The 24,501-nt window shown below is 42.7% G+C and overlaps 2 protein-coding genes across 6 annotated transcripts in view; one reads left to right on the top strand and one right to left on the bottom strand.

Moving 5' to 3' along the window:
* PARP2 (poly(ADP-ribose) polymerase 2) overlaps positions 1–1,112 on the bottom strand; it is a 148,601-nt gene extending 147,489 nt beyond the window's left edge. Inside the window, exon 1 of one of the 3 annotated variants that reach the window (XM_056528578.1) lies at positions 989–1,112. In XM_056528578.1, the coding sequence (XP_056384553.1) occupies positions 989–1,028 (40 nt within the window). In that variant the 5' untranslated portion in view covers positions 1,029–1,112. Of the gene's footprint in view, positions 1–699; positions 796–917 lie in introns of those variants that run through there. The other 2 variants (XM_056528577.1, XM_056528579.1) reach the window with 2 other exon arrangements.
* A 9-nt stretch (positions 1,113–1,121) lies between these two features.
* METTL17 (methyltransferase like 17) overlaps positions 1,122–24,501 on the top strand; it is a 54,005-nt gene continuing 30,625 nt past the window's right edge. The window contains exons 1-3 of one of the 3 annotated variants that reach the window (XM_056528580.1): positions 1,122–1,306; positions 6,373–6,526; positions 20,416–20,562. In XM_056528580.1, the coding sequence (XP_056384555.1) occupies positions 1,268–1,306; positions 6,373–6,526; positions 20,416–20,562 (340 nt within the window). In that variant the 5' untranslated portion in view covers positions 1,122–1,267. Of the gene's footprint in view, positions 1,307–3,861; positions 3,883–4,024; positions 4,108–6,372; positions 6,527–20,415; positions 20,563–24,501 lie in introns of those variants that run through there. The other 2 variants (XM_056528582.1, XM_056528581.1) reach the window with 2 other exon arrangements.

Here is a 24,501-nt window from a genome sequence, read left to right as displayed (position 1 = left end):
TTCAACAATACAGCAGTGTGTAATGATGTTAGTTTCTTGTAGCATTATACCCATAGGATACGCCAGAGAAAAACTAAAAATGAAAGCTCTCAATTCCCTCTAATACTGACCCAGGCTTTAACTTCTTGTCAGTGAGGAATTTCTGTTCCCAGCATGGTGTCCAGAACAAAACAGGGTTGCATGCTACACTACTTTAAGACATTTGCAATACAGATAACAGGGGTCTTCCCAACCCTGCAACATGAGGGGCACAGAGCTTGTAAACAGCAGAAGCATCTTTTGTTGACCACACATTGTGGCTGAGCTGTAACAGTGTGAATAAAGCCCTAGGCCTCATCCTCATGTGTATGTAAACATGGAGCTACACCCAGTTTTTTTGCAACCTTTGAATATTCAGTGATAGATATAGATATATATATATATATAACCGGGATAAACATGTTGAGTATATAGTGACCAACACTATCCTAAAAGATAAAAGGGTACTCTAAAACATATAATGGAGGCATGAGCAATGTAATGTGAATAAGGCTTTAGAGCGCACTGCGTTACCTGCCTTTGTGCCCTCCCAGGCTATCCCCCCTCCCCCCGGAGATGGCCGCACGGGTCCACAAGCCCCTTGTCTCTAAATGCAGGAAATGGAAGCCCTGGCCGGGCTGGGAAGGCTGCACTTTCCCCTCATAATAATAATGCGGCTACCTTGCCTGCAGTCCTATGTAAATGCAGCCTGTTACATGTAAGGACGGCGGGACCGCTCATTCAGCCACACAGCACGAATAAAGAAGTCCGGGCATGCACGCCTCACACACATCTCTACGCCCGAAGCCGGGGATTTTATTACGGCTAGAAGTAGAGTAACGGATTCTAAGTATTCCGGCCAAACTCCACATTCACGCCAGTCACACTTCATCTCTCACCCCGGGGATTACGCTCCCGCCCTGAGCCTCTGCGCCCGGACATCTTCCGCAACCAGCTCTCTACTTCTTGCCTCTCAAGACTCTAATCCTGGCCGTAGCCGCGCCTCTCATTGGCTCCCCGACCTGTCACTCAGCTCGTACCACGTTACAGCTGAGGGTATAGAACGCCGGTGAGGAAACACGTGATGAGAGAACTATGTTTTCGCGGGAGATTGGCTAAGAAAGCCTACCGGCTGATTGGCTGTTCATTTGAAGGCGGGGACAATGTAGACGTGCGCTGGTTGGCTACGTTTTCAGGACGTCCATGTGATTGGCATTTCGTTGCTTAGGCTGTGACATTGAACGGGCACATGATGTTGGCTTTACGGACCCGTTTCCAGCATTTTCGGGTGAGTCAGTGACGAGCTCATGTGTAGTTACGGAAAAGCGCATTTAAGCGGAAAGGTAGCCGGTAGCGAGCAAACACGTTTTCTGTAGTCCCCGCCCCTAATATTTACATATGGCTTGCGCAAGTGCTTCTGGGATGACACATCAAGAGCCGTATCACGTTGTTAGATTGTGTTTTTATTATTTAAAATACCTTATTGCGGTTGAAGTGAATACTGTATACATTGAAGGCGCCGTATAAAGTGACATTGGGCCTTTATGCAATTATCTCTCTCTAAGCTGAAGCTGCCCGAGCCCTGGGCAGTATAAATAGTCTTCGTGAACGCGGGGTGTGCGAGCGGAAGGGAAGCTCAATGCAGAGGTCACGTGCTGAGTGTGTCATTCCGGTGACGTCATCTCTCCCCCACCTCCGGGAAGGTCTGAGACAAGAGCCCCTCGCCGTCCTCACAGGGCGTCACCCGAGCCCGGGTGAGTGAGTCCCCAGCAACACCACGCTGGAGTGGATCGGCCCGTTATGTGGGAGTGGCCACGCACAAGACGCCGGGAGGTGTGTGGTGAGATGGGCAGGTCCCTGATTCGAGGTCTGCTCATTCTTCATCCGCATCTCTGCCTGGTGGATGCGGCCCCTCCCCCGGACCTTGGAAGCGACTCACGGCTGGCCCGCTAAGTCCAATGGCTGAGGTGAGGCAGCGTCACGTGCGCGCCCCACAACCCAAGTCAGACTACTCTCCCGCCGCCGCTCTTTTGTCTCCACGTTCTAAGCTCACATGGGAAGAAACATTCTTTATACAGCTGGAACTTATTTGCTATATGTGAATTTTCAAAAAGTCGCATTTTGCCAACACAGCTGGTCTCCAGAGGTCGGAAAGACGTCACCTCCAGCCACATCTAGAAAGTTCTAATAGCCAAAGTTACCACATGCCATGCAACAGAATGCGAATAAAATTCCAACCAGAAGACATAGTAAATAAACTGACAATAACCCGTTTTAATAAATTCCCTCGTCCAATTAAAAAGGCTTCTGAGAAAAAGATGGACTCTGATTTGTTTCTATGGGCAGCTGCCCCACTGTTCCTCTGCACGTTTTGGTAAATCTCCCCTATAGAGCCTATGGGGTTATACCCAGGGGACAAGTCCTTGGGAAAAGTGTGGGAACTAGGGCTGCACGATTTGGGGAAAATGTGTGATTATGGAGGTAAATATTGTGATTTCTATATACGTGATTGCAATATAATAAATGGTGAAATCCCCCCCATTTCATGCCCAATTCCCCCATTTCATATCAAAGGCTATTTGAGGGGGAAGGGGTGGATGGCTATATGGTTTCTACTTTTTTTTTTTTTTTAAACGCCAATTCTGCCACATGGATGTTAGTTGTAAATCAATGAGAAATCACAAATTTTTTTCCACTTGGCGTTTTTCAGTTTGGCGTTTTTTTTTATCCTTTTGGCGTTTTTTCACTCTTTTTTTGGCGTTTTTCAGCTCCTTGACAGTTTTGCAAAATCGCAGCATGTTGAGCCACTGGCATTTTTTTTCCCTGAAATTGTGGCGTTTTTCTCCCATAGAAGGCTACGGGAGTAAAAAAAACGCCATGTGGGTTTTAACTTTGGCGTTTTTTTCAGACAGTTTTTATTCTCTTTTGGACTTGTGATCCAAAAAAGTGATGGAGTTACCTTTTTTTAAAAAAATTTCATAGGGTACCATTAAAAAATAATAAAAAAAAGATACTGTAGTGATAGAAAAAATAGTATTTAACGAAATTTATCTTTTTTACAACAACAGTTTTATTAATTTTTAACAAATTTTGGGTACCAAAAAAAAAAAAACCGCCAAAGGGGCCAACAATGCAATTTCCACACAAATGAAAAAACGACAGACGCAGGAAATTGCACTGACGTTATTTCAGGCCAAGACCAAAATACGCAGGACAAAAAAACAGGTAGAAACTTAATCTATGGGGGGGGGGGGGGATTGCTAGATGAAACTGGAACAGCTTTATATGGAGGGGATGGCTATATGAGACTGGAACAGCTATATATGGAGGGGATGGCTATATGAGACTGGAATGGCTACATATGGAGAGGATGGCTATATGAGACTGGAACAGCTATATATGGAGGGGATGGCTATATGAGACTGGAACGGCTATATGAGACTGGAATGGCTACATATGGAGAGGATGGCTATATGAGACTGGAACAGCTATATATGGAGGGGATGGCTATATGAGACTGGAACAGCTATATATGGAGGGGATGGCTATATTAGACTGGAACGGCTATATATGGAGGGGATGGCTATATGAGACTGGAACGGCTATATGAGACTGGAATGGCTACATATGGAGGGGATGGCTATATGAGACTGGAACAGCTATATATGGAGGGGATGGCTATATGAGACTGGAACAGCTATATATGGAGGGGATGGCTATATGAGACTGGAACAGCTATATATGGAGGGGATGGCTATATGAGACTGGAACAGCTATATATGGAGGGGATGGCTATATGAGACTGAGACTGAAATGCAGTGTCGTCTACGTTCTGCTGGCGCCCCGCTGTGAACATTTCACCTTGTGAGCATATTCTTGGGGGGAGGGGGCTAGATTTATCAAAACCTGTCGACAGGAAAAGTTGCTGAGTTGCCCATAGCAACCAATCAGATCACTTCTTTCATTTTTCAGAGGCCTTTTCAAAAATGAAAGAAGCGATCTGATTGGTTGCTATGGGCAACTCAGCAACTTTTCCTCTGGACAGGTTTTGATCTCCACTGCTGTACTGTCTGGGCTCTAGCAGCTTAGGTAACCCCTAAATGGTCCCGGATCACTTCTTATACTTTATCGTAGTCCTGTATTATCTCCAGTTTCAGTTCACGATGAACTTTTTGCGCTTCTTCTCAAAGAAATTTGAACACCATGTCTCCCCAGTGTTTCCTGGGCCAGGCTTCTTGTGTAGTAATTCTTTCAAATGCTGCAAAGGAAGCTTCCACATTGTCATCTGATGCCACCTTTTGCCACATCTGGTTGTCAGTTTTTTCAGTCTCTGTCAATGCCATCAACTTGGCTTCCATCCGGCAGTCGGCCTCTCTGACAGCCTCCTGTGCCGCACTTTCCCTTGCTCTCTGTAGCTCTCGGGTAACTTCCTCTAGTGCTGCAGCTACTCGCAGGAAGTCACTCGCCCTGTCATCCATCTTGGCAACACTTCAAACACGGCTCAGTCCTCTGCCGTAACACACTGTGCAAAACCTTCTGCTGTAGTGCCAGCCGCTTGCTGTCCAATTCTGTTGCTCCCAGCAACAACTTTACTGCTTCACAAAAGTCGATTGCTCCCACTAACAACTTCACTTTAGGTTGATGTTTCACCACGGTTGGCTGCCAAAACTTGATTTTAACGTAATGCTCGCATCCTCCACAAATTTTGAGATATACTTTGCGATTCGCTCTGGGATTGTCCTCTGCTGTAGCCAAAAGGACATGTTTTCACTCCATTAAAGCAGGTCTACACCACTGGAGAGCTAGTCTCCGCCAGCTCAAAATATATGTTCCAGCAACATCTTTCTCACAGCTCACACTTGTCTCTACACAGCCACCTTGCGGTGTGCTCCCTCACACCAACATCTGCCGCAAAAATTCCACTGTGTTAACACTGCAGTAGAATCCCATTAAAAATTTCAAGCGTAATATTTCTGCATAATTCCGTTGTGTGAACTTGGCTCTAGAATGCTCCTAAGCTGTAGACCTTTAAAAAGTCTTTGTGAGGAAGATGGTAGCCACGCCAAGGAAAATGTACATCTCCATCCTGGCTATACAGAGATCCCTCAACTTACAATGGCCTCAACATACAATAGTTTCAACATACAATGGTCTTTTCTGGACCATTGTAACTTGAAACCAGACTCAACAGTCCAGATCTGTGAAACGTGTCAATGGCTAGAAGAACTGACCAATCAGAAGGGCCATTTTACTGGTAAAACCCCTGTATTACTGAAGTGCATGCACTGACTGGCTGTCTGACTTCCCAAGTAAGGAAGACTTACTGCCAATCTAGTAAGAATTCAGATTGGAGGGAAGAGAGAATAGGAGGCTGTAGGAAGACTGAGAGAATAGGAGATTTGGTAGCATTTAGCTTATAGAAGATGTAGGGGGAGATTTATTATTTAATTTAGAGTTGTTTTGTGCTTATATTTGACGCTTTTTTTGTTGTATGTGCACCTAGGCAAATTTGTATGCAACTTTTAGGGTATGTTCACACTGAGGAATTGGAGAGGAATTTCCACGAGTTATTCCGTTTGCTTATTCCTCTCCAATTCATTCAGCAGTGCCATACTCCATTGTTTTAAATTGAATTCCGCTCCTCAGTTCACACTGAGGAATTTCCATATGCAAAATTACGATGCAGAATTCCGTTCCGCATGAAGAATGAACATGTTCTTTCTTCATGCGGAACCCGCGTGTAAATCCCCATAGACCACAATGTTGTTGTTTTTTTTTTCGTCGAATGTTCGCACGAAAAAAAAAGGTAAATTCTAATTGGTCGTCCAGCAAAAAAAAAAAAAAAAGTTGTGCATCAAATCTGCACAAAATACTGTATGTGTGAATACACCCTAAAACTTACTGCTGAGCGTTTACTGTAAGTGACACCATACTAAAGAGCATTGTAGACTTTACCAGCTGGTTGAATTTTTTTCTTATCACTTTTTTTTCAAAAATATTTTAAACAGGTAAATGACAAGGTTCACTCTCCTTCCCATGCTGAATTTTTTTCTTTAGCCCCCAAGAATTTGATTCTCTTGGGAGTAATTGAACTTGTATTGCTTCCACAATTTGACCTTCATTGATGCAAAACTTGTAGCTTTAGCCCTAATATGACATTGAAACAAATAATGCATGATTGCCATTTTTGTTTTGCTTCCTTTTGAATTTAAATATGTGTCTGGTTGGGGATAGTGATACTTTATTTGTGGGAAAAACTGGACAGTATAGGCCCAAAGATTTCTATGGATGCTAAACTAGGGATCAATCAAAATCCTTAAGAAAAGGTCCAGCTAAAATATTTTCCACCAACAGGCGCTGAGTTCAGTAACCACGACAGTGCCACAGATTGACAACTCCTCGGATTTCCTGTCTCGAGTTCCTCATCGAAAACACCCTGGAATTCTACGTGTGAATATGGCTTGCTTGCCAATCGAGGCTCAAGATGCAGTTGAGGTCCTACTCAAAAGTATGTGGTGGTTGTATTTTTTATTTGCTATACCAATTAGAAAAAATGTATCAATGATTTATGGTGTTTAAAAAAAAAAAAGTCACCAGGACTAGAAATCTAAATAATTTTCTCCTTGCTTGTGTCTTACCTTTATACACTAAACTTGGTACACTAAACTTAATATGTTTTTATGTTTTAGTTGTTTACAAGCAGGTTTTATTTATAACATGGATGAAGCTAAAAATTCCCTAGTGGGTACTGTGCTTCATATCTTTATGTGTAAGTTATATCATCTGAGGACATGTGCCGTAAATGTACGGCACTGCCAAGAAGTACTTAGCGCACAGCGCCGTACATTTACGGCGCAGCTTTCCCTGAAACACACGGGCGGGGGTTTACAGCGAGAATCCCGGGTTAAGCTTGAGCTGCGGCAGCTAAAATTCCCACTGGGAAACTTGCTGTGAACCCTCACCCGTATGAATGTACCCTAAAAACACTACACTACACCTACACAAAATATAGGGTGAAAAAAACACTACATATACACACCCTTACACTGCCCCCCCGACCCCCCCCCCCCCAAATAAAAATAAAAATGTCTTGTATGACACTGTTTCCAAAACGGAGCCTCCAGCTGTTGCAAAATAACTCCCAGTATTGCCCCTACAGCTATTGACTGTCCAGGCATGCTGGGAGTTTTGCAACAGCTGGGGCACCCTGTTTAGGAAACACTGCAGTAAAGTATTTTTGGTGGAGGAGGCAAGCGACGTGCTTGCATCCTGGTCCGTCCCTATTCAAATCCCTAATTAAGGCCTCAAATGCGCATGGCGCTCTCTCACTGTCACCCCATATGTGGCAACAGTTTAGGGCCACAAATGGGGTATTTCTGTACTCAGGAGAAATTGTGCTACAAATTCTGGGGGCTTTTTCTCCTTTTACCCCTTATAAAAAGGTAAAGTTGGGGTCTACACCAGAATGTTATTGTAAAAAATGTAATTTTTTACACTAACATGCTGGTGTTGCCCCATACTTTTCATTTTCACCAGAGGTAAAAGGAAAAAAAGGCCACCCAAAATTTGTAACGCAATTTCTCCTGAGTACGGAAATACCTCATATGTGGACATAAAATGCTCTGCGGGCGCACAACAAGGCTCAGGAGTGAGAGCACACTATGTACATTTGAGGACTAAATTAGTGATTTGCACAGGAGTGACTTTACAGCGGTTCGGACATAAATACCCATGTGTGACCCCATTTTGGAAACTACACCACTCATGGAATGTAACCAGGGGTATAGTGAGCCTTAAAGGGGTTATCCACCATAAGGTGATTTTAGTACGTACCTGGCAGGCAGTAATGGACATGCTTAGGAGGGATCTGCACTTGTCTTGGGGCTAAATGGCGTGAGATTACCATAACACAGTGGCTAGCTTTTTGTGAACTGGTATTTCCTGTTTGACTTTTCTTTTTTTGACGACAAATTCCACAATTCCATTTTCCTTTCTCCCACACATCAGCCACCCCACCCATTGAAACATAAATGAGCTGCATCCATTCAAAAGACCTGTGGTTTTCAATCAGGGTGCCTACAGCTGTTGCATTAGTTGCAGATTGAACACTCTCCCACCAAGCGATCGCTCCACCCATTGAAGTAGACAGGCTCCCTATCAGCTGACTAGTGAGTCAGGTCTCTGCCACGTTGCAACCTGGGAAAAATCTGAGACAACAGTCATTTTGTATGCTGGTAAAAATAAATATTGGAGTGAAAATCACAGAAGAATTGTGAGAAAACCATCACACACAGGTACAGACACTATATTATGAACTACACTAACTTTACAGCCCCTGTAGCATAGTAAAATAAAAATACTGGAATACCCCTTTAACACCCCACAGGTGTTTGACGAATTTTTGTTAAAGTTGGATGGGAAAATGAAAAAAAAAACTTTTTTTTTTTTAACTAAAATGCTTGTGTTACCCTAAATTTTTCATTTTCACAAGGGAAAATAGGAAAAAAAAAGCCCCCCAAAATTTGTAACCCCATTTCTTCTGAACATACCCCATATGTGGATGTAAAGTGCTCTGCAGGTGAACTACAATGCTCAGAAGAGAAGGAGCGCCATTGGGCTATTAGAGAGAAAAATTTTCCGGAATTGAAGGCCATGCGTGTTTACAAAGCTCCCATGGTGGTATAACACAAAAACAATTGGAGCCATTTTAGAGAAAAATACAAAATATACTTTATTCAATGATACATCAATGCATAAAAATAGAGGACTTCCACCCAGATGGGGGCCAGAACAGCAAGGGTTACCCCTCAGGTCAGGTTAAGAGCTAATGAAACATTATATGCACCAACATTGAAGAGAATAAAAACACATTTACAGTAGTGTCCAGAAGGACTACAAGACAGAGCAAGTCAGAAAAAAATATAAAGCATACTTAAAGTGCTCCAAGAGGACCTGAGGGTACACCACCCAAACGCTGCGTTTCGGGACTGAAGTCTTTCCTTCGCTCCTCCGATAACCGGCTCCGGCCTCCGCCGCGATCCTCTTCCTGGTTGCCGGCGAGTCATACTGCACTCAGCCAATCACCGGCTGCAGCGAAGTCCCGACTCGGCCGGCAATAGGCTGAGCGGCAGTGTGAGAATGCTTCAAGACACAAAATTCTTCACTACACCGGCACCTGCTGACGGGGCCGAAAACGTTGCACTGCCGCTCAGCCTATAACCGGCCGAGTCGGGACTTCGCTGCGGCCTGTGTTTGGCTGATTGCAGTATGACTCGCTACCACCGGCAACCAGGGGGAGCGAAGGAAGGTATGTATCTGTTTATTTTTTTACTGCCGGCAGTATGGACGATAATTTTCCTATTCCGGAGTTCTCCTTTAAAGGGGTACTCCGGTGAAAACCTTTTTTTCTTTTAAATCAACTGGTGGCAGAAAGTTAAACATATTTGTAAATTACTTCTATTAAAAAATCTTAATCCTTCCAGTACTTATTAGCTGCTGAATGCTACAGAGAAAATTCCTTTATTTTTGGAACACTGATGGCATCACGACCACAGTGCTCTCTGCTGACATCTCTGTCCATTTTAGCAACCATGCATAGCAGATGCATAGCAGATGTATGCTAAGGGCAGCATGGTGGTTCAGTGGTTAGCACTGCTGCCTTGCAGAGCTGGGCACTTGGGTTCAAATCCCACTTAGGACAACAATAAATAAAGCATTATTATTATTACAATAACGTCAGCAGAGAGAACTGTGCTCGTGATGTCATCAGAGAGCATTCCAAAAAGAAAAGAATTTCCTCTGTAGTATTCAGCAGCTAATAAGTACAGGAAGGATTAAGATTTTTTAATAGAAGTAATTTACAAATATGTTTATCTTTCTGCCACAAGTTGATTTAAAAGAAAAAAGGTTTTCACCGGAGTACCCCTTTAAGTTGAAAAAGGGCTCAGTCCTTAACCTGTTAAGGACCAAGGGCGTACCTGCACGCCCTGAGTCTGCTCCCGTTCTATAATGCGGGGCCACGGGTGGGACCCGTGGCTAATAGCGTGCGGCACTGATCGCAGTGCCGCGCGCTATTAACCCTTTACACGCGGCGTTCAAAGATGAACGCCGCATCTAAAGTGAAAGTAAATAATTGCCGGTTAGTTCAGGGGGCTGTTCGGGATGTCCGTGGCGAAATAGCGGCATCCCGAACAGCTGTGACACAGCATGAGGGTCCCGTACCTTGCCTCCTGGTGTCCGATTGCCGAATGACTGCTCAGTGCCTGAGATCCAGGCATGAGCAGTCAAGCGGCAGAATCGACGATCACTGGTTTCCTATGAGAAACCAGTGATCAATGTGAAAGATCAGTGTATGCAGTGTTATAGGTCCCTATGGGATCTATAACACTGCAAAAAAAGAAAGTGAATAAAGATCATTTTATCCCTTCCCTAATAAAAGTTTGAATCACCCCCCTTTTCCCATAAAAAAAAAAACAGTGTAAATAAAAGTAAACATGTGGTATCGCCGCGTGCGGAAATGTCCGAATTATAAAAATATATTGGTAATTAAACCGCACAGTCAATAGCATATGCGCAAAAAAATCCAAAGTCCCAAATTGCGTATTTTTGGTCACTTTTTATATCATGAAAAAATGAATAAAAAGCGATCAAAAAGTCTGATCAATACAATAATGGTACCGCTAAAAACTTCAGAACACGGCGCAATAAATGAGCCCTCATAGTGCCCCATACGTGAAAAAATTTAAGAGTTATAGGGTTCAGAAGTTGACAATTTTAAACGTATACATTTTCCTGCATGTAGTAATGATGTTTTTCAGAAATATGACAAAATCAAACCTATATACCGTATATACTCGAGTATAAGCCGAGTTTTTCAGCACGATTTTTCGTGCTGATAACGCCCCCCTCGGCTTATACTCGAGTGAACTCTCCACCCTCAGTGGTCTTCAACCTGCGGACCTCCAGATGTTTCAAAACTACAACTCCCAGCATGCCCGGAAACATCTGGAGGTCTGCAGGTTGAAGACCACTGTTCAGACATTGACAGGCGGTGATGATGAAGGGGGGGGGGGATGATGACAGGTAGTGATGATGAAGGGGGGGGTGGGATGATGACAGGTAGTGATGATGAAGGGGGGGTGGGATGATGACAGATAGTGATGATGAAGAGGGGGTGTGGGATGATGACAGGGGAATGATGACAGGCGGTGGTGATGAAGGGGGGTGGGATGATGACAGGTAGTGATGATGAAGGGGGGATGATGACAGGGGGATGATGAAAGGCGGTGATGATGAAGGGGGGGTGTGGGATGATGACAGACGTAGATGATGAAGGGGGGATGATGATAGGGGGGGATGATGAAGGAGGGATGATGACATGTGGTGATGATGAAGGGGGATGATGAAGGTGGGGATGATGAAGGAGGGATGATGACAGGCGGTGATGATGAAGGGGGGATGATGAAGGGGGGGGGGGGTGATGACTGGGGTCTGGATGATGACATGGGGGGGGATGATGTATTTCCCACCCTAGGCTTATAGTCGAGTCAATAACTTTTCCTGGGTTTTTGGGGTGAAATTAGGGGCCTCGGCTTATATTCGGGTCGGCTTATACTTGAGTATATACGGTAAGTAGGATATCGTTATAATCGTATGGACCTACAGAATAAAGAGAAGGTGTAATTTTTACTGAAAAATGTACTGCATAGAAACCGTTGCGCCGTAGATCTTTGGGTAAAATGACTGATGTCCTTACAAAGTAGAATTGGTGGCGCATGAAATAAGCCATCATATGGATTTTTAGGTGCAAAATTGAAAGAGGAGTTATTTTTTAAAGGTAAGGAGGAAAAAACGAAAGTGCAAAAACGGAAAAACTCCTGGTCCTTAAGGGGTTAAGTTGAAAACGAACTTGGTCCTTAAGGGGTTAAACTGTTAAAAAAGCACTCCAGTTTTTTTTTGCCTATATCATGCACACTCACATACACTAGTCATACAGTGCCATTTGTTTTATTCCAGCACAGCTGCATACATGTCTTTTATTACTTTAATTTGGTCATGTGATCACTTTCCTCACTCTCCAAACCTTCCATGCAGAACATAGCCTCATGGTTCCAACAAGAGGTCAGACTCTAAGTTTCTGTGGACTACAGGATGACATCATCACCTACCATATGCCTCCTACTAACTCCCAGACCCCTCTTCACCTCTATCTGCTATCTTTATGGGATCAGTATATATATATGTGTATATATATATATATATATATATATATATATATATATATATATAAAAAGAAAAATAGACATACAAAATAAATGATATATTGATTCACATATGCAATATGTCTACGTTATGTTTGTTTGTATCATAAAGTTAACATGTTTTTAATTTTTATAGTTTTTATAGATATATATACAATTCCGATTTTTTAAATTTGGCGAAAAACTGGAAAATTGCTGCTGTACTTTGAAGCCCTCTGAAGAAATCAGAGGGCTTCAAAGTACAGCAGCAATTTTCCAGTTTTTCGCCAAATTTAAAAAATCGGAATTGTATATATATCTATATCCAATAAGGTAGAAGCGGCACTCCAAAGTTGATAGAATCAAAGTTGTGGTTTATTCACACATCTGTGCAAAAACAGCTATCAACTTTGGAGTGCCGCATCTACCTTATTGGATGTTTTCTTGGGAATTGGTCTGTTCCTGGAGCTGAGCACCTAGCTGGATCTGGAATCCTTGGCACAGTGCTCCTCTTGCCTTAGTGTATATATGTGTGTGTATATATATATATATATATATATATATATATATATATATATATATATATATATATATACACACACATGCAATCAAAAAAAAACAGTAGGGAACCGGCACTGTAACGATGGACTTCAAGTCCTAGGTGGGTGCTCAGCTTCAACAGGTTCAAACTCCAAACCTTCCAAAGTAAAATCCAAAGAAGGAAGCAGCGCTCCAAATTGCAAAAAGCAGTGTGTTTATTCGCCCATCAAGTCATTGCTAGTCAAGCAATGACTTGATGGGTGAATAAACACACTGCTTTTTGCAATTTGGTGTGCCGCTTCCTTCTTTGGATTATATATACACACACACACACATATATATATATATATATATATATATATATATATATATATATATATATATACCGTATTTATCGGGGTATACCATGCACCGGCCTATAACACGCACCCTCATTTTACCAAGGATATTTGGGTAAAAAAAGTTTTTTACCCAAATATTATTGGTAAAATGAGGGTGCGTGTGTGTGCATGTGTATACCCCGATACACTGTTTCTGACCCCGCAGAAGCCCCCAGGAAAGGCAGGGGGAGAGAGGCCATCGCTGCCCGCTTCTCTCCCCCTGTCTTTCCTGGGGTCTAGAGCCCTGCTGCCACCGCTTTTCTCCCCCTGGCTATCGGCGCTGCTGCCCCATTGCCAGCGTCACTGCCCCATTGCCTCCCCGCATCCCCGGTTGTATAATTACCTGTTGCCGGGGTCGGGTCCGCGCTGCTTCTGGCTCCGGTGCCGGTCTCCTGCGTCGTTGCTATGCGCGGCCGGCGTAATGACGAGTGACGTCGCATTGAAGAAGTCACTCGTCATTACGCCGTGCCGCGCATAGCAACGACGCAGGAGACCAGCACCGGAGCCAGAAGCAGCGCGGACCCGACCCCGGCAACAGGTAATTATACAACCGGGGATGGGGGGAGGCAATGGGGCAGCAGCGCTGGCAGTCTCTGGACCCCAGAATAGGCAGGGGCAGAGAAGCCGGCATCGACGGCAGGTCTCTGTACCTGCAAAAGCCGCTGCAGTTCATTGATTTAAAGCGCCCGCTTTAAATCATTGAACTGCAGCGGCTTATCGGCGTAAAACACGCAGGTAGACTTTAGGCTAAAAATTTTTGCCTAAAAAATGCGTGTTGTACGCCGATAAATATGGTGTGTGTGTAAATGCTCACTGCACACCTTATTAAATTCTGTGAGGGGTGTAGTTTCCAAAATGGGCCTACATGTGGGGGGGGGTGGGGGTCCACTGTTCTGGCACCACGGGGGGCTTTGTAAATGCACATGGCCCCCCGGCTTCCATTCCAAACACATTTTCTTTCTCTCTCCAAAAGGCCAATGCCGCTCCTTCTCTTCTGAGCATTGTAGTTCGCCCACAGAGCACTTTACATACCCATATGGGGTATTTCCATACTCAGAAGAAATGGGGTTACAAATTTTGGGGGGATTTTTCTCCTATTACCCTTTGTGAAAATGAAAAATATGGGGTAACACCAGCAGTTTATTGAGAAAAAAATATATATATTTTTTTACGTCCCAATTTAAGGAAAGCTCACTGTACCCCTTGTTACTTTCCTTGAGAGGTGTCTCTTCCAAAATAGTATGCCATGTGTTTTTTTTTTACTGTTCTGGCATCATGGGGGCTTCCTAAATGCGACATGCCCCCAAAAAAACATTTCAGCAAAATTCGCTCTCCAAAAGCCTAATGTCGCTCCTTCCCTTCTGAGCCCTTTAGTGCACCCACAGATCACTTTACATCCACATATGAGGTATTTCCTTACTCGAAAGAAATGGGGTTACAAAATTTTGGGGGGCATTTTCTCCTATTACTCCTTGTGAAAATCAAAAGTTTGGGGAAACACCAGCGTTTTAGTGTTAAAAATCACATTTTTCATTTTCACGTCCCACTTTAACGAAAGTTTGTCAATCACCTGTGGGGTATTAAGGCTCACTGTACCCCTTATTACGTTCCTTGAGGGGTGTAGTTTCCAAAATTTTATGCCATGTGTTTTTTTTACTGTTCTGGCATCATGGGGGCTTCCTAAATGGGACATGCCCCCAAAAACCATTTCAGCAAAATTTGCTCTCTAAAATGCCATTGTCGCTCCTTCCCTTCTGAGCCCTGTAGTGCACCCACAGAGCACTTTACATCCATATATGAGGTATTTCCTTACTCGAGAGAAGATTAATTACAAATTTTGTGGGGCATTTTTACCCTTCACCCCTTGGGGCTACAATAACATTTTAGTGTAAAAAATTTTGATTTTGATTTTTCTCCTCCATTTTGCTGCTATACCTGTGAAACACCTAAAGGGTTAACAAACTTTTTGAATACCATTTTGAATACTTTGAGGGGTGCAGTTTTCATAATGGGGTCCATTATAGGGGATTTCCAACATAAAGACCCTCAAATTCACTTCTAAACTTAACTGGTCCCTGAAAAATTCTGATTTAGAAATTTTTGGGAAAAATTGGAAAATTGCTGCTATACTTTAAAGCCCTCTGATTTCTTCAAAAACTTAAAACATGTCAACTTTATGATGCCAACATAAAGTTAAAGGAAAACTGTCACTTGTTTTCTCCCGCACTAGCCACAGGTACTGGTGAATAGTGCGGGAGACGCTGATTAAAATGAGCCCTACCTTGTCCGGATCTGCTCCGCCGTTCTCCCGCAATTGTAGTTTTATTATCTGTTGAAATCTTCCTGTAACTGGCACGAGTGGGGCTTCTGCAGGTTATCTGGCACTGACGTCAGCGCCGCTTATGACTATTCATCCCCCCTCCCTCCAGTTCTACCTCTCTTCGCCGCTCCTAACTAGGGGGGGGGGGGATGAATATTCATAAGCGGCGCTGACGTCAGTGCCAGTTAAGCGCCGAAGCCCCGCCCGTGCCAGTTGCAGGAAGATTTCAACAGATAATAAAACTACAATTGCGGGAGAACGGCGGAGCAATCAGCGTCTCCCGCACTATCCACCAGTACCTGGGGATAGTGCGGGAGAAAACAAGTGACAGTTTTCCTTTAACATATTGTATTTGTGAATGAATATGTAATTTATTTGACATGTCCCTTTTCCTTACAAGCAGAGAGCTTCAAAGTTAGAAAATGCTAAATTTTCAAATTTTTCTTGAAATGTTGGAATTTTTCACCAAGAAATGCAAGTATCAACATAAATTTACCACTAACATAAAGTAGAATATATCACAAAAAACTATCTCTGAACCAAATTTAGAAGTAAAAGCATCCCAGAGTTATTAATGCATAAAGTGATAGAGGTCAGATTTGCAAAAAATGCTCCCGTCCTTAGGGTTATAATTGGCTCAGTCCCCAAGGGGTTAAATGGCCAACTGTCCGCTCTGTTTGACATTTGCAATGGCATGAGACAGGGATGTCCCCTATCCCCCTCACTATATGTAATCTGCATGGAACACCTTTTAGTGGCCATAGGCCAAAACTCCAACATAAAGGGACTTTCTATATCCTCGTGCCATAGCAAATGGGCTGCATTTGCTGACGATCTTCTGCTCTACCTTTCCTCACCTCTTACTTCAATCCTGTCCCTTCTATCCGCTCTCAGCAACTATAAATTGAACATGACTAAATGTGAAGCACTTACCGGTAATATCACCCTCCCCCCACGCATGGTGCAACTTCTAAAATCCGTCTACCCATTTAAATGGCAATCAAACTCAATCTTCGGGATCCAAGTTTAATCCTCTCAGATGCTTACAGAATTAACTTTCCATCACTCCTATATACAATGTGGACTGACTTAGCTAGATGGGAGAAAAAGGACTTCTCCTGGATAGGTAGAATTCATATTCTCAAAATGAACATACTAGCCCGCTTACTTTACCTATTCCCCAGCTTAACCGTTCTCCTCCCCCGCACCTTTTTTGGAGAACTCCCAGCTCTGCAAACAGATTTCGTATAGGCCCATAAACACTCCAGATTAGCGAGACATGTTCTGATCTGGCGGAAAAATTAGGGAGGCTTAGCCCTCCCAGATTACCACTCCTACCACCTAGCGACTGCCCTCACCCACATCCTGGACTGCTTTCACCACACCACAGACAAACAATGGATACAGCTTGAAACCAGTGCTATAGGGTGTAACCCTAGGGCAATATTATGGCATCCACACACTACTACTCGCCCCACAGATACAAATAACCTCCCGCCGGTCTTTTCCTCTATCTGTCGTACTAAAAACAGGTATATGTCCCATACATCTCTTTTTGAATAGGATGGTCCTCTTATGCCTTTATTTGACAACCCTGCTTTCCCCCCAGCACAATCTCACAATCAGGCGGCAACTTCCTCTCCTACCATAGCCGAGAATGCACCACACTTATGCCCTTCTTGACAAACTCAAACTTTAAACCCCTCTCAGACATTCTTATTGGAGCCCGTCCCTCTCCCACCCAGCTTTTTCAATATACTCAATTGAAACATTTTTATGCATCTTCTAAAAGTACTTTACGTCTCCATCGCTCACTTACTAATTTTGAAAAACTCTATATGTCATTGACACCGATATCTCATCTCATACCATCAGTGTGCTATGTCCCTTGATTCTAGAGGGACACACAACCAAACTACTGCCTTTCAAGGCTGGATGGGAGAGGGACATCGGTCACTCGTTCTCGGAAGTGGACTGGACAATGGCCCTCACCCGTTGCCATAACACCTCTATCTCCTGTAAGGCCCAGTAAATAGATTACAAAATAATAACGAGATGGTATAGAGTCCCGCCCTTACTAGCCACCATGTATTCGGGAGCCCCGGACTTATGTTGGAGATGTGCCTCTGAAAGGGGTACAATGCTTCACATCTGGCTTACCTGTCTTTCATTAACGTCCTTTTGGTTGCGGTGATAGATATAATCAGACGCATTACATCAGTAACTCTCCAACGGATACCTGAATCACTCCTACTCTCCATCCTACCCCCATCGATTCCCAGGACCTCATCACGCCTAATCTCATTCTTGCTCCTTGCTGCCAGAACTGTAATTCCAAGACTTTGGAAATCGACGAATTCCCTCACTATCTCATTGTGGTTGCAAGAAGCATCCCGACTCCACAGGATGGAGGCGCTGTTAGCCAACTCCACTAGACAGCTTACAAAATATAGTATGATTTGGTCTCCTTGGGAAACTTTCGTGTCCTCCACGGAGTATGAAAATCTTTACTTCGCCAACTGAATCTTCACCTTACAGACTCCATTCCCTCCTCAATGATCCTTCCTTCCCTGACATTGGACATCCTGACAGTTCCCTTTTTCTACTACCGGACATAGCACCGCTGGATGTTGTGGGGGCTCTGGGGTGGTCCGAGCCGCTTGGTAAATCTCTTAATCTCTACTTTAGGTCCTTTTCTCACCTCAGTACATTTTCCCTTCTCCTCATCCCTTCTTCTATCTTTACTTCTCTATACCTTATTGTCCTTTAGTGTTGACAATCATGATTTCTATCCCTATGGGTATTAATTTTTTTTTACCCCTGATTTATTTAGTACCTAGACATTCATACCTGCTACTGTGGTTTTTCTTAGCTCCAAGAACAGCTGACCACAACCCAGTATGGGTTTGCTGGGAGTTGTAGTTTTGAAACATCTGGAGGTCCGCAGGTTGAAGACCACTGAGGGCGGAGAGTTCACTCGAGTATAAGCCATTTTGGGTTTCAGCACGAAAAATCATGCTGAAAAACTCAGCTTATACTCGAGTATATAGTAGCACTCGAGTATATACTCGGTAGCATATACTGTTTTGAGCTGATAAGCGATTTGTTGACATGATTGTCATTGTTCAGTGAGTGCTTAGCACCTCTATCTAACTTCTTTAACTTTTGTATGTTAAAAACCTTAATAAAAAAAAATAATTTATTATGAAAAAAAGCCTGCAATGAAAACTCTACTCCACTCTAAGTAAATCAAGGCCAGTGTGTTTCCTGCGCTTTTTTTTCCCTTTTTTTTGTGATTTCCCCCAAATCATAAAAATGGAGATTGCAAAATAAAGTAAAAACTTTTCATTTTTACCACTATTTTGGAAAATTACTGCGAAACCGCTAAGGCTGTGGTCACAAATTGCTGCAAGTTAGCGTTACCACGTGCGTTTTTGTCGGGAATGGCACATTTAACCGCGAATAGCATAATTTAATAAGTGTGCAAAAACACATGCACTAATTAGCTGCAACGTGTGAGCACAGCTTATAATGCATAAAAAAAAGGGTTAAAAAAAAGTAGAAATTTAATGTGTGAACACAACTACGTCAAATCTTCATAAAATGCCTCAATTGTGTTTTTAGTTCAAACACTTTCGCCTCGTGAAAGTATTTTTCTAAAAAAAACGCACTTTAAGTATGAAAACGCATTAGAACTGGAAAATGTGAACTGGCAGCAACCCATGTATGAGTCTTATATCTAAGCACAAGCGGACATTCCACACACTTGCCTGATCCGGTGGGCGCTGGGACCGCTCAGAAATGCGCCAAAACATCTGCCGTGGAAATTCCATCATGTGCACAGTACAGCAGAATCTCATTGAAACCAGCTGCAGCGGAATGTCCATGCGGAATTCGCCCATTTGAACATACCCTAATGAGACCAAAGTCATGGAAGTGTAGGCTGCATTACACAATGCACATCACTGTGCATTTGTAAACCAAAATGGAGCCTATTTCATTTACAAGAAACTACTACATTATTCTCTAATAATAGTCTATGCTGCACTAAATAAGCAGAAACATTTTCCTAGAATGCTTTTTTTAACACTGAATACATCTAGTCATTAGCAAATGACTTAAATATAGTTTTTTCAAATTCTCTTTACCATGTTTATTGATACTGTTTGTACAATGTTAAACTGTATTTGTATATTTTACTATGTTTACTTTGTAATATCCAATACAAATCATAATAAAAAATGTTCTCTAGTGGGAATACTGGCAGTGCATCTAGAAAACATTAGGCGAAAATCTTGGCTCTGATCACATCAAGCAGTGATGTGATGTTCTATTGTTTTTTACACCAAGGATGCTGCAAGGTCTGCTTGGTTAAAGGGGTATTCCAGGAAAAAACTTTTTATATATATCAACTGGCTCCAGAAAGTTAAACAGATTTGTAAATTACTTCTATTAAAAAATCTTAATCCTTTCAGTACTTATGAGCTTCTGAAGTTAAGGTTGTACTTTTCTGTCTAAATTCTCTCTGATGACACGTGTCTCGGGAAACGCCCAGTTTAGAAGCAAATCCCCATAGCAAACCTCTTCTAAACTGGGCGTTTCCCAAGACAGGTGTCATCAGAGAGGACTTAGACAGAAAAGAACAACCTTAACTTCAGAAGCTCATAAGTACTGAAAGGATTAAGATTTTTTAATAGAAGTAATTTACAAATCTGTTTAACTTTCTGGAGCCAGTTGATATATAAAAAAAAAAAAAGTTTTTTCCTGGATAACCCATTTAATAAGGATTCTGTAGGAGTCTACCATGTTTTCTGTGATCAATTTTGTGTTTTTTAATTTTATGTATGGTTTTTGCTATTGTTATTCATTAATAAATATTGCTGTTAACAGTGTAAATTTTTTTTTTTTTTTCTTTAAGAAAGCCCTGTCAGACAGTTGGAAGAACATGTGACATCACTGAGTAATTACTTATGGAGCAGAAAACGCCCACCTGAAGATAGAGACTTAAGAGAAAAAGCTATAGAACTAGAAAAAAAGTTTACAGAAAACAAACACTTTCAATCCGGTAACTTCAATAAACTTTATTTTATTTTTTTAATTTTCTAATATATACATATATATATATATATATATATATATATATATATATATATATATGCACAATCTGGATCTTTTTCCTCCCCATATGTGGACGTAATGTGCTGTGCGGGCGCACAACAGGGCTCAAGAGTCATAGAGCTATGTTTGCATTTGAGGCCTATGCCTGTTTGGCATATCAGTAGCTGATGGTTACATACATTCTGAAGAAAAGATAAAAAAGAAACACCCATATGTGACCCCATAACAGACATGGTGCACTCCTGGGGAATGTGTATAGGGGTGGACAATTTGAACGGACTGGTGTTTCATAAATTTTATTTTCTAGAAATGGAAGTTTAGTTTGGGAAAAATGAAAATTGCTATTTTCTTTCTGATATGCCAATTATGTTCCCAGAATGATGACCTAGAGCATTGCCAAAAGTTAAACGTGTGCCCGCCCCAAACCCTATTCTCTGCTTCATCATTCTGGATGCACCCAACATATATTCAGAGGAAAAAAAAAAATATAGAAACACCCACATGTGACCCTATTACAGAAAGTAAACCCCATGGGGAAGGTCTATAGGGGTGAAGTGGAACAGACATGCGTTAGAGATAAGCGAACTTTTAAAAAATACAGTTCGGCTGGTTCGCCGAGTTAAAAAAAAAAAAAATTTGATTCCGAATAAATTCACGGCGAATCTACGTATAATCTATATAAGTGTGTGTGTGTTTAACTTTTTTCCACTTTTTTTTTCTTTGTTTTTTAATTTTTTTAGGTAGTACAGACTGTTCCATGATGGGAGTAGTAGTACCTGTATTAATAGACAGATCACCCCGGGGTCTGACACCTGTTGCGATCCTCCTATATAATGTATAGATGCGAGCGGCTGTCCGCTTTTCTGCGTGATCCTGCATTATGTTCTGCGGATTTTAACCCCCATAAACTAGCCCTAGGATGACAAATTTGTTAAAATTACATATCCCCTTGTACGTCAGCGCTGGGACCGCTGTGTGATTGACACACAGGTCCCAGCGCATAGGCCCCTTATTCTTCTTATATGTGGGTGGCGCATAAACAGTGCCCGTTCTCCTGTGCCCAGCAGTGATGCGATGCGGGTGGCCACAGCAAGCGCTCGGTCCCTAAGGCCCTATGCACGGCGTAATGCAGTAGCGGAATGAGCCGGCTGCCCATTCTCCTGTCTTCCTAGAGTGCACAGGGGTGATGCCATGCACGCGGCCAGCTCATTCTGCTACTGCATTATGCTGCCCATGGGGAGCGAGCACTTGCTGTGAGAGCTGGCTGCCCGCATCACTACTGTGCACAGGAGAACGGACACTGTTTATTCTTTTACATTAGAAAACTCGCCACCCACATATAAGAATAAGGGGCCTATGCGCCAGGACCTGTGTGTCAATCACACAGCGGTCCCTGCGCTGACACTCAGGGAATATCCAACTGTTGCTGACTTTCATAAAAAGCATTTTTAGCCCAATTTTTAGAAAGCAGCAAAAGGTAAGCTTGAACTGTAATTTCTGACAACTTTGTCATCCTGGGGCTAGTTTATGAGAGTTAAAATCCGTGACAGTTGCGCTTTAACTGCAGGTACTACTGCTCCCATCATGGAGCACACTCAGCTCCATGCTGGGAGCTGTAGTACCTGCATTAATAGACAGATCGCAACACGTGTCAGAAGTGATACTCGCTGCGATCTGTCTATTAATGCAGGTACTACAGCTTCCAGCATGGAGCTGAGTGTGGTACCATGTAGTACCAGTTAAGGACCCTATTATTCATATTTCCCGCAGAGAGTTGTGATTGGCTGGAACCATATGACCAATCACAGCTCTGCAGGAAATATGAATCTGTGATTTGAAGAACTTTACATCACAGAACATAGTGCAAGATCACAGTGTGAGCAGCTGGCCGCCGCATCTATGCATTATATAGGAGGATCGCAATGGGTGTCAGACGCCGGGGCAATCTGTCTATTAGTATAGGTACTAGCAGTCCATCATGGCACAGTCTGTTCCATGCTGGGAGTAGTAGTACTACCTAAAAAATTTTAAAAAATAACTGAAAAAAAAAGTGAAAAAAGTTTAAACACACACACGCTTTATTAAACACATTATTAAAATACATTACTGATAAAAAGTTTAACAAAATTAATTCTAAAAAATATATTATTTTTACATTTAAATGGCCCCTTTCTACATTTTTATTATTGTTGGCTACATTTTTAGGCCGCCCACATAAATTGGTCCCTGTTTAAAAATGTATAAAAATTTTGTTATAGAAAATAAAAATTTTGTTAAATCCATTTTTTTTACTGCAAAAACTCAGTGGAATCCTAGCCGTAGAGTAATAACAAAATGGAGTGAATGAAGAAATTAGTTATTTCGAATCGAGTGGAAATTCGGATTCGGTCAGAATCAAATTTTTCATGAAATTCGGAACTAATTCGGATTCGTCCGATTCCCTCAACTCTAACGGGTGTTTCCTAAATGTATTTTCCAGGAATGGATGAAGTTCAGTTTAGGAAAATAAAAATGCAATTTTCATATTGATATGCCAAATATGTTCCCAGAATGATGACCCAGAGTATAACCCAAACCCTATGCTCGGCTTCATCATTCTGGGAATGTTTTGTGTGTGACTGTCCCTAACCTGTTGCCTGGTTAGGGGAAACCCCCGATGTAAGTGACTAGGTGACCCATTTTTGGAAAATATACCCAAAGAAGTCTTATCAGGGGTATTTTGTAAACGTTTTTTCTTGGGCAATTTAGTGGTTTATCGGTTTAAAATTTGGAAGACCATGTACTCTGGACTGGTACAGTTGGGGTAAATTTATGGGAAATTTAAATGGGATAAAAGGATTATGAATTCAGTACTCAATGGAAGTGTGGTACTCCATCAAACAATTATTAATGCAAAGGCCCGGATGATCGGGGCATGTGTTGCGTGATGGTGTCCTTCCTTATCTCCCTCCTGCAACACACTCTGGAAAGAAGGGATGATGCCAGAAAAAATGCAGAGTGGGGGACCTCACTTAGAAAGTGCCTACAGTTCCAGTTCCAAGGTAACTTCGGCCTGCTTTTTCCCAGTCGCTAAAAATCAGGGCCTTGACAACTTCCTCTTGGAACTGAAGGTATGTCCCTGTGTTGCAATCTTTACTGGGACAGTACTTGTACATGGCAACCTGAATTCATTTTGGCTACACTGATGGGGGTCCATACATTGGGCCTAGCCAAAAGGGAATCTGGGTGGTGGGTGACAAACTGTTGGGTGTACAGGTTTGTCTGCTCCACCAATAGTTTGACAAAGTCTTCACTGAAAAAATAACTTAAAAAAGTCCATTTCACTGAATCCGACAATGTCAATCTGGATTCCTGGGTTGCCAACAAACCCAGGAATCATGGGCTTATAGTTCTCTGGGGCACTCCAGGTAAGTTCACTGGTAAAGGATACAGGTAAACTTGTCTGGGGAGGTCGGACAACTAGTACGAGCGCCAGGGTCACTAGTACTAGTGTGGGGCACTGGGTCTCTTGTATGGGGAGATTTGTTGCCTCGCACAGTGGCGTCTCCTTCACCTTCTAGGGGGCTCATCATCACTAGATGATGAGGAGGTCGCGGTAGACAAAAGAAAAGGGGGGGGTCTTCCTCGCCCTCACTGGCACTTTCTGTGTCTGAGAGCATTATAGCATATGCCTCCTCCACCGAAAAAACCCTGTGGGCCATTTTAGCAATTTTTAAGGAGAGAAAAGAAAAACTGCAATAATCCCTGAAAAAAAATCATACCCCACAACCCCCCTCCCCAAAATGCTGATCAGGGACTGCCCTGATCAGCTAAAAAGGTTGGGGCAGACCACTGCACCCTAAAAGAAGGGCCCAGGTCATGCAGCTGAAGGTGCTGCAGACCCTCA

This window comes from Hyla sarda, chromosome 1, assembly GCF_029499605.1.
Source record: "Hyla sarda isolate aHylSar1 chromosome 1, aHylSar1.hap1, whole genome shotgun sequence".
NCBI classification, from domain to species: Eukaryota; Metazoa; Chordata; class Amphibia; order Anura; family Hylidae; genus Hyla; species Hyla sarda.
This window is presented reverse-complemented; position numbering and strand designations above follow the sequence as displayed.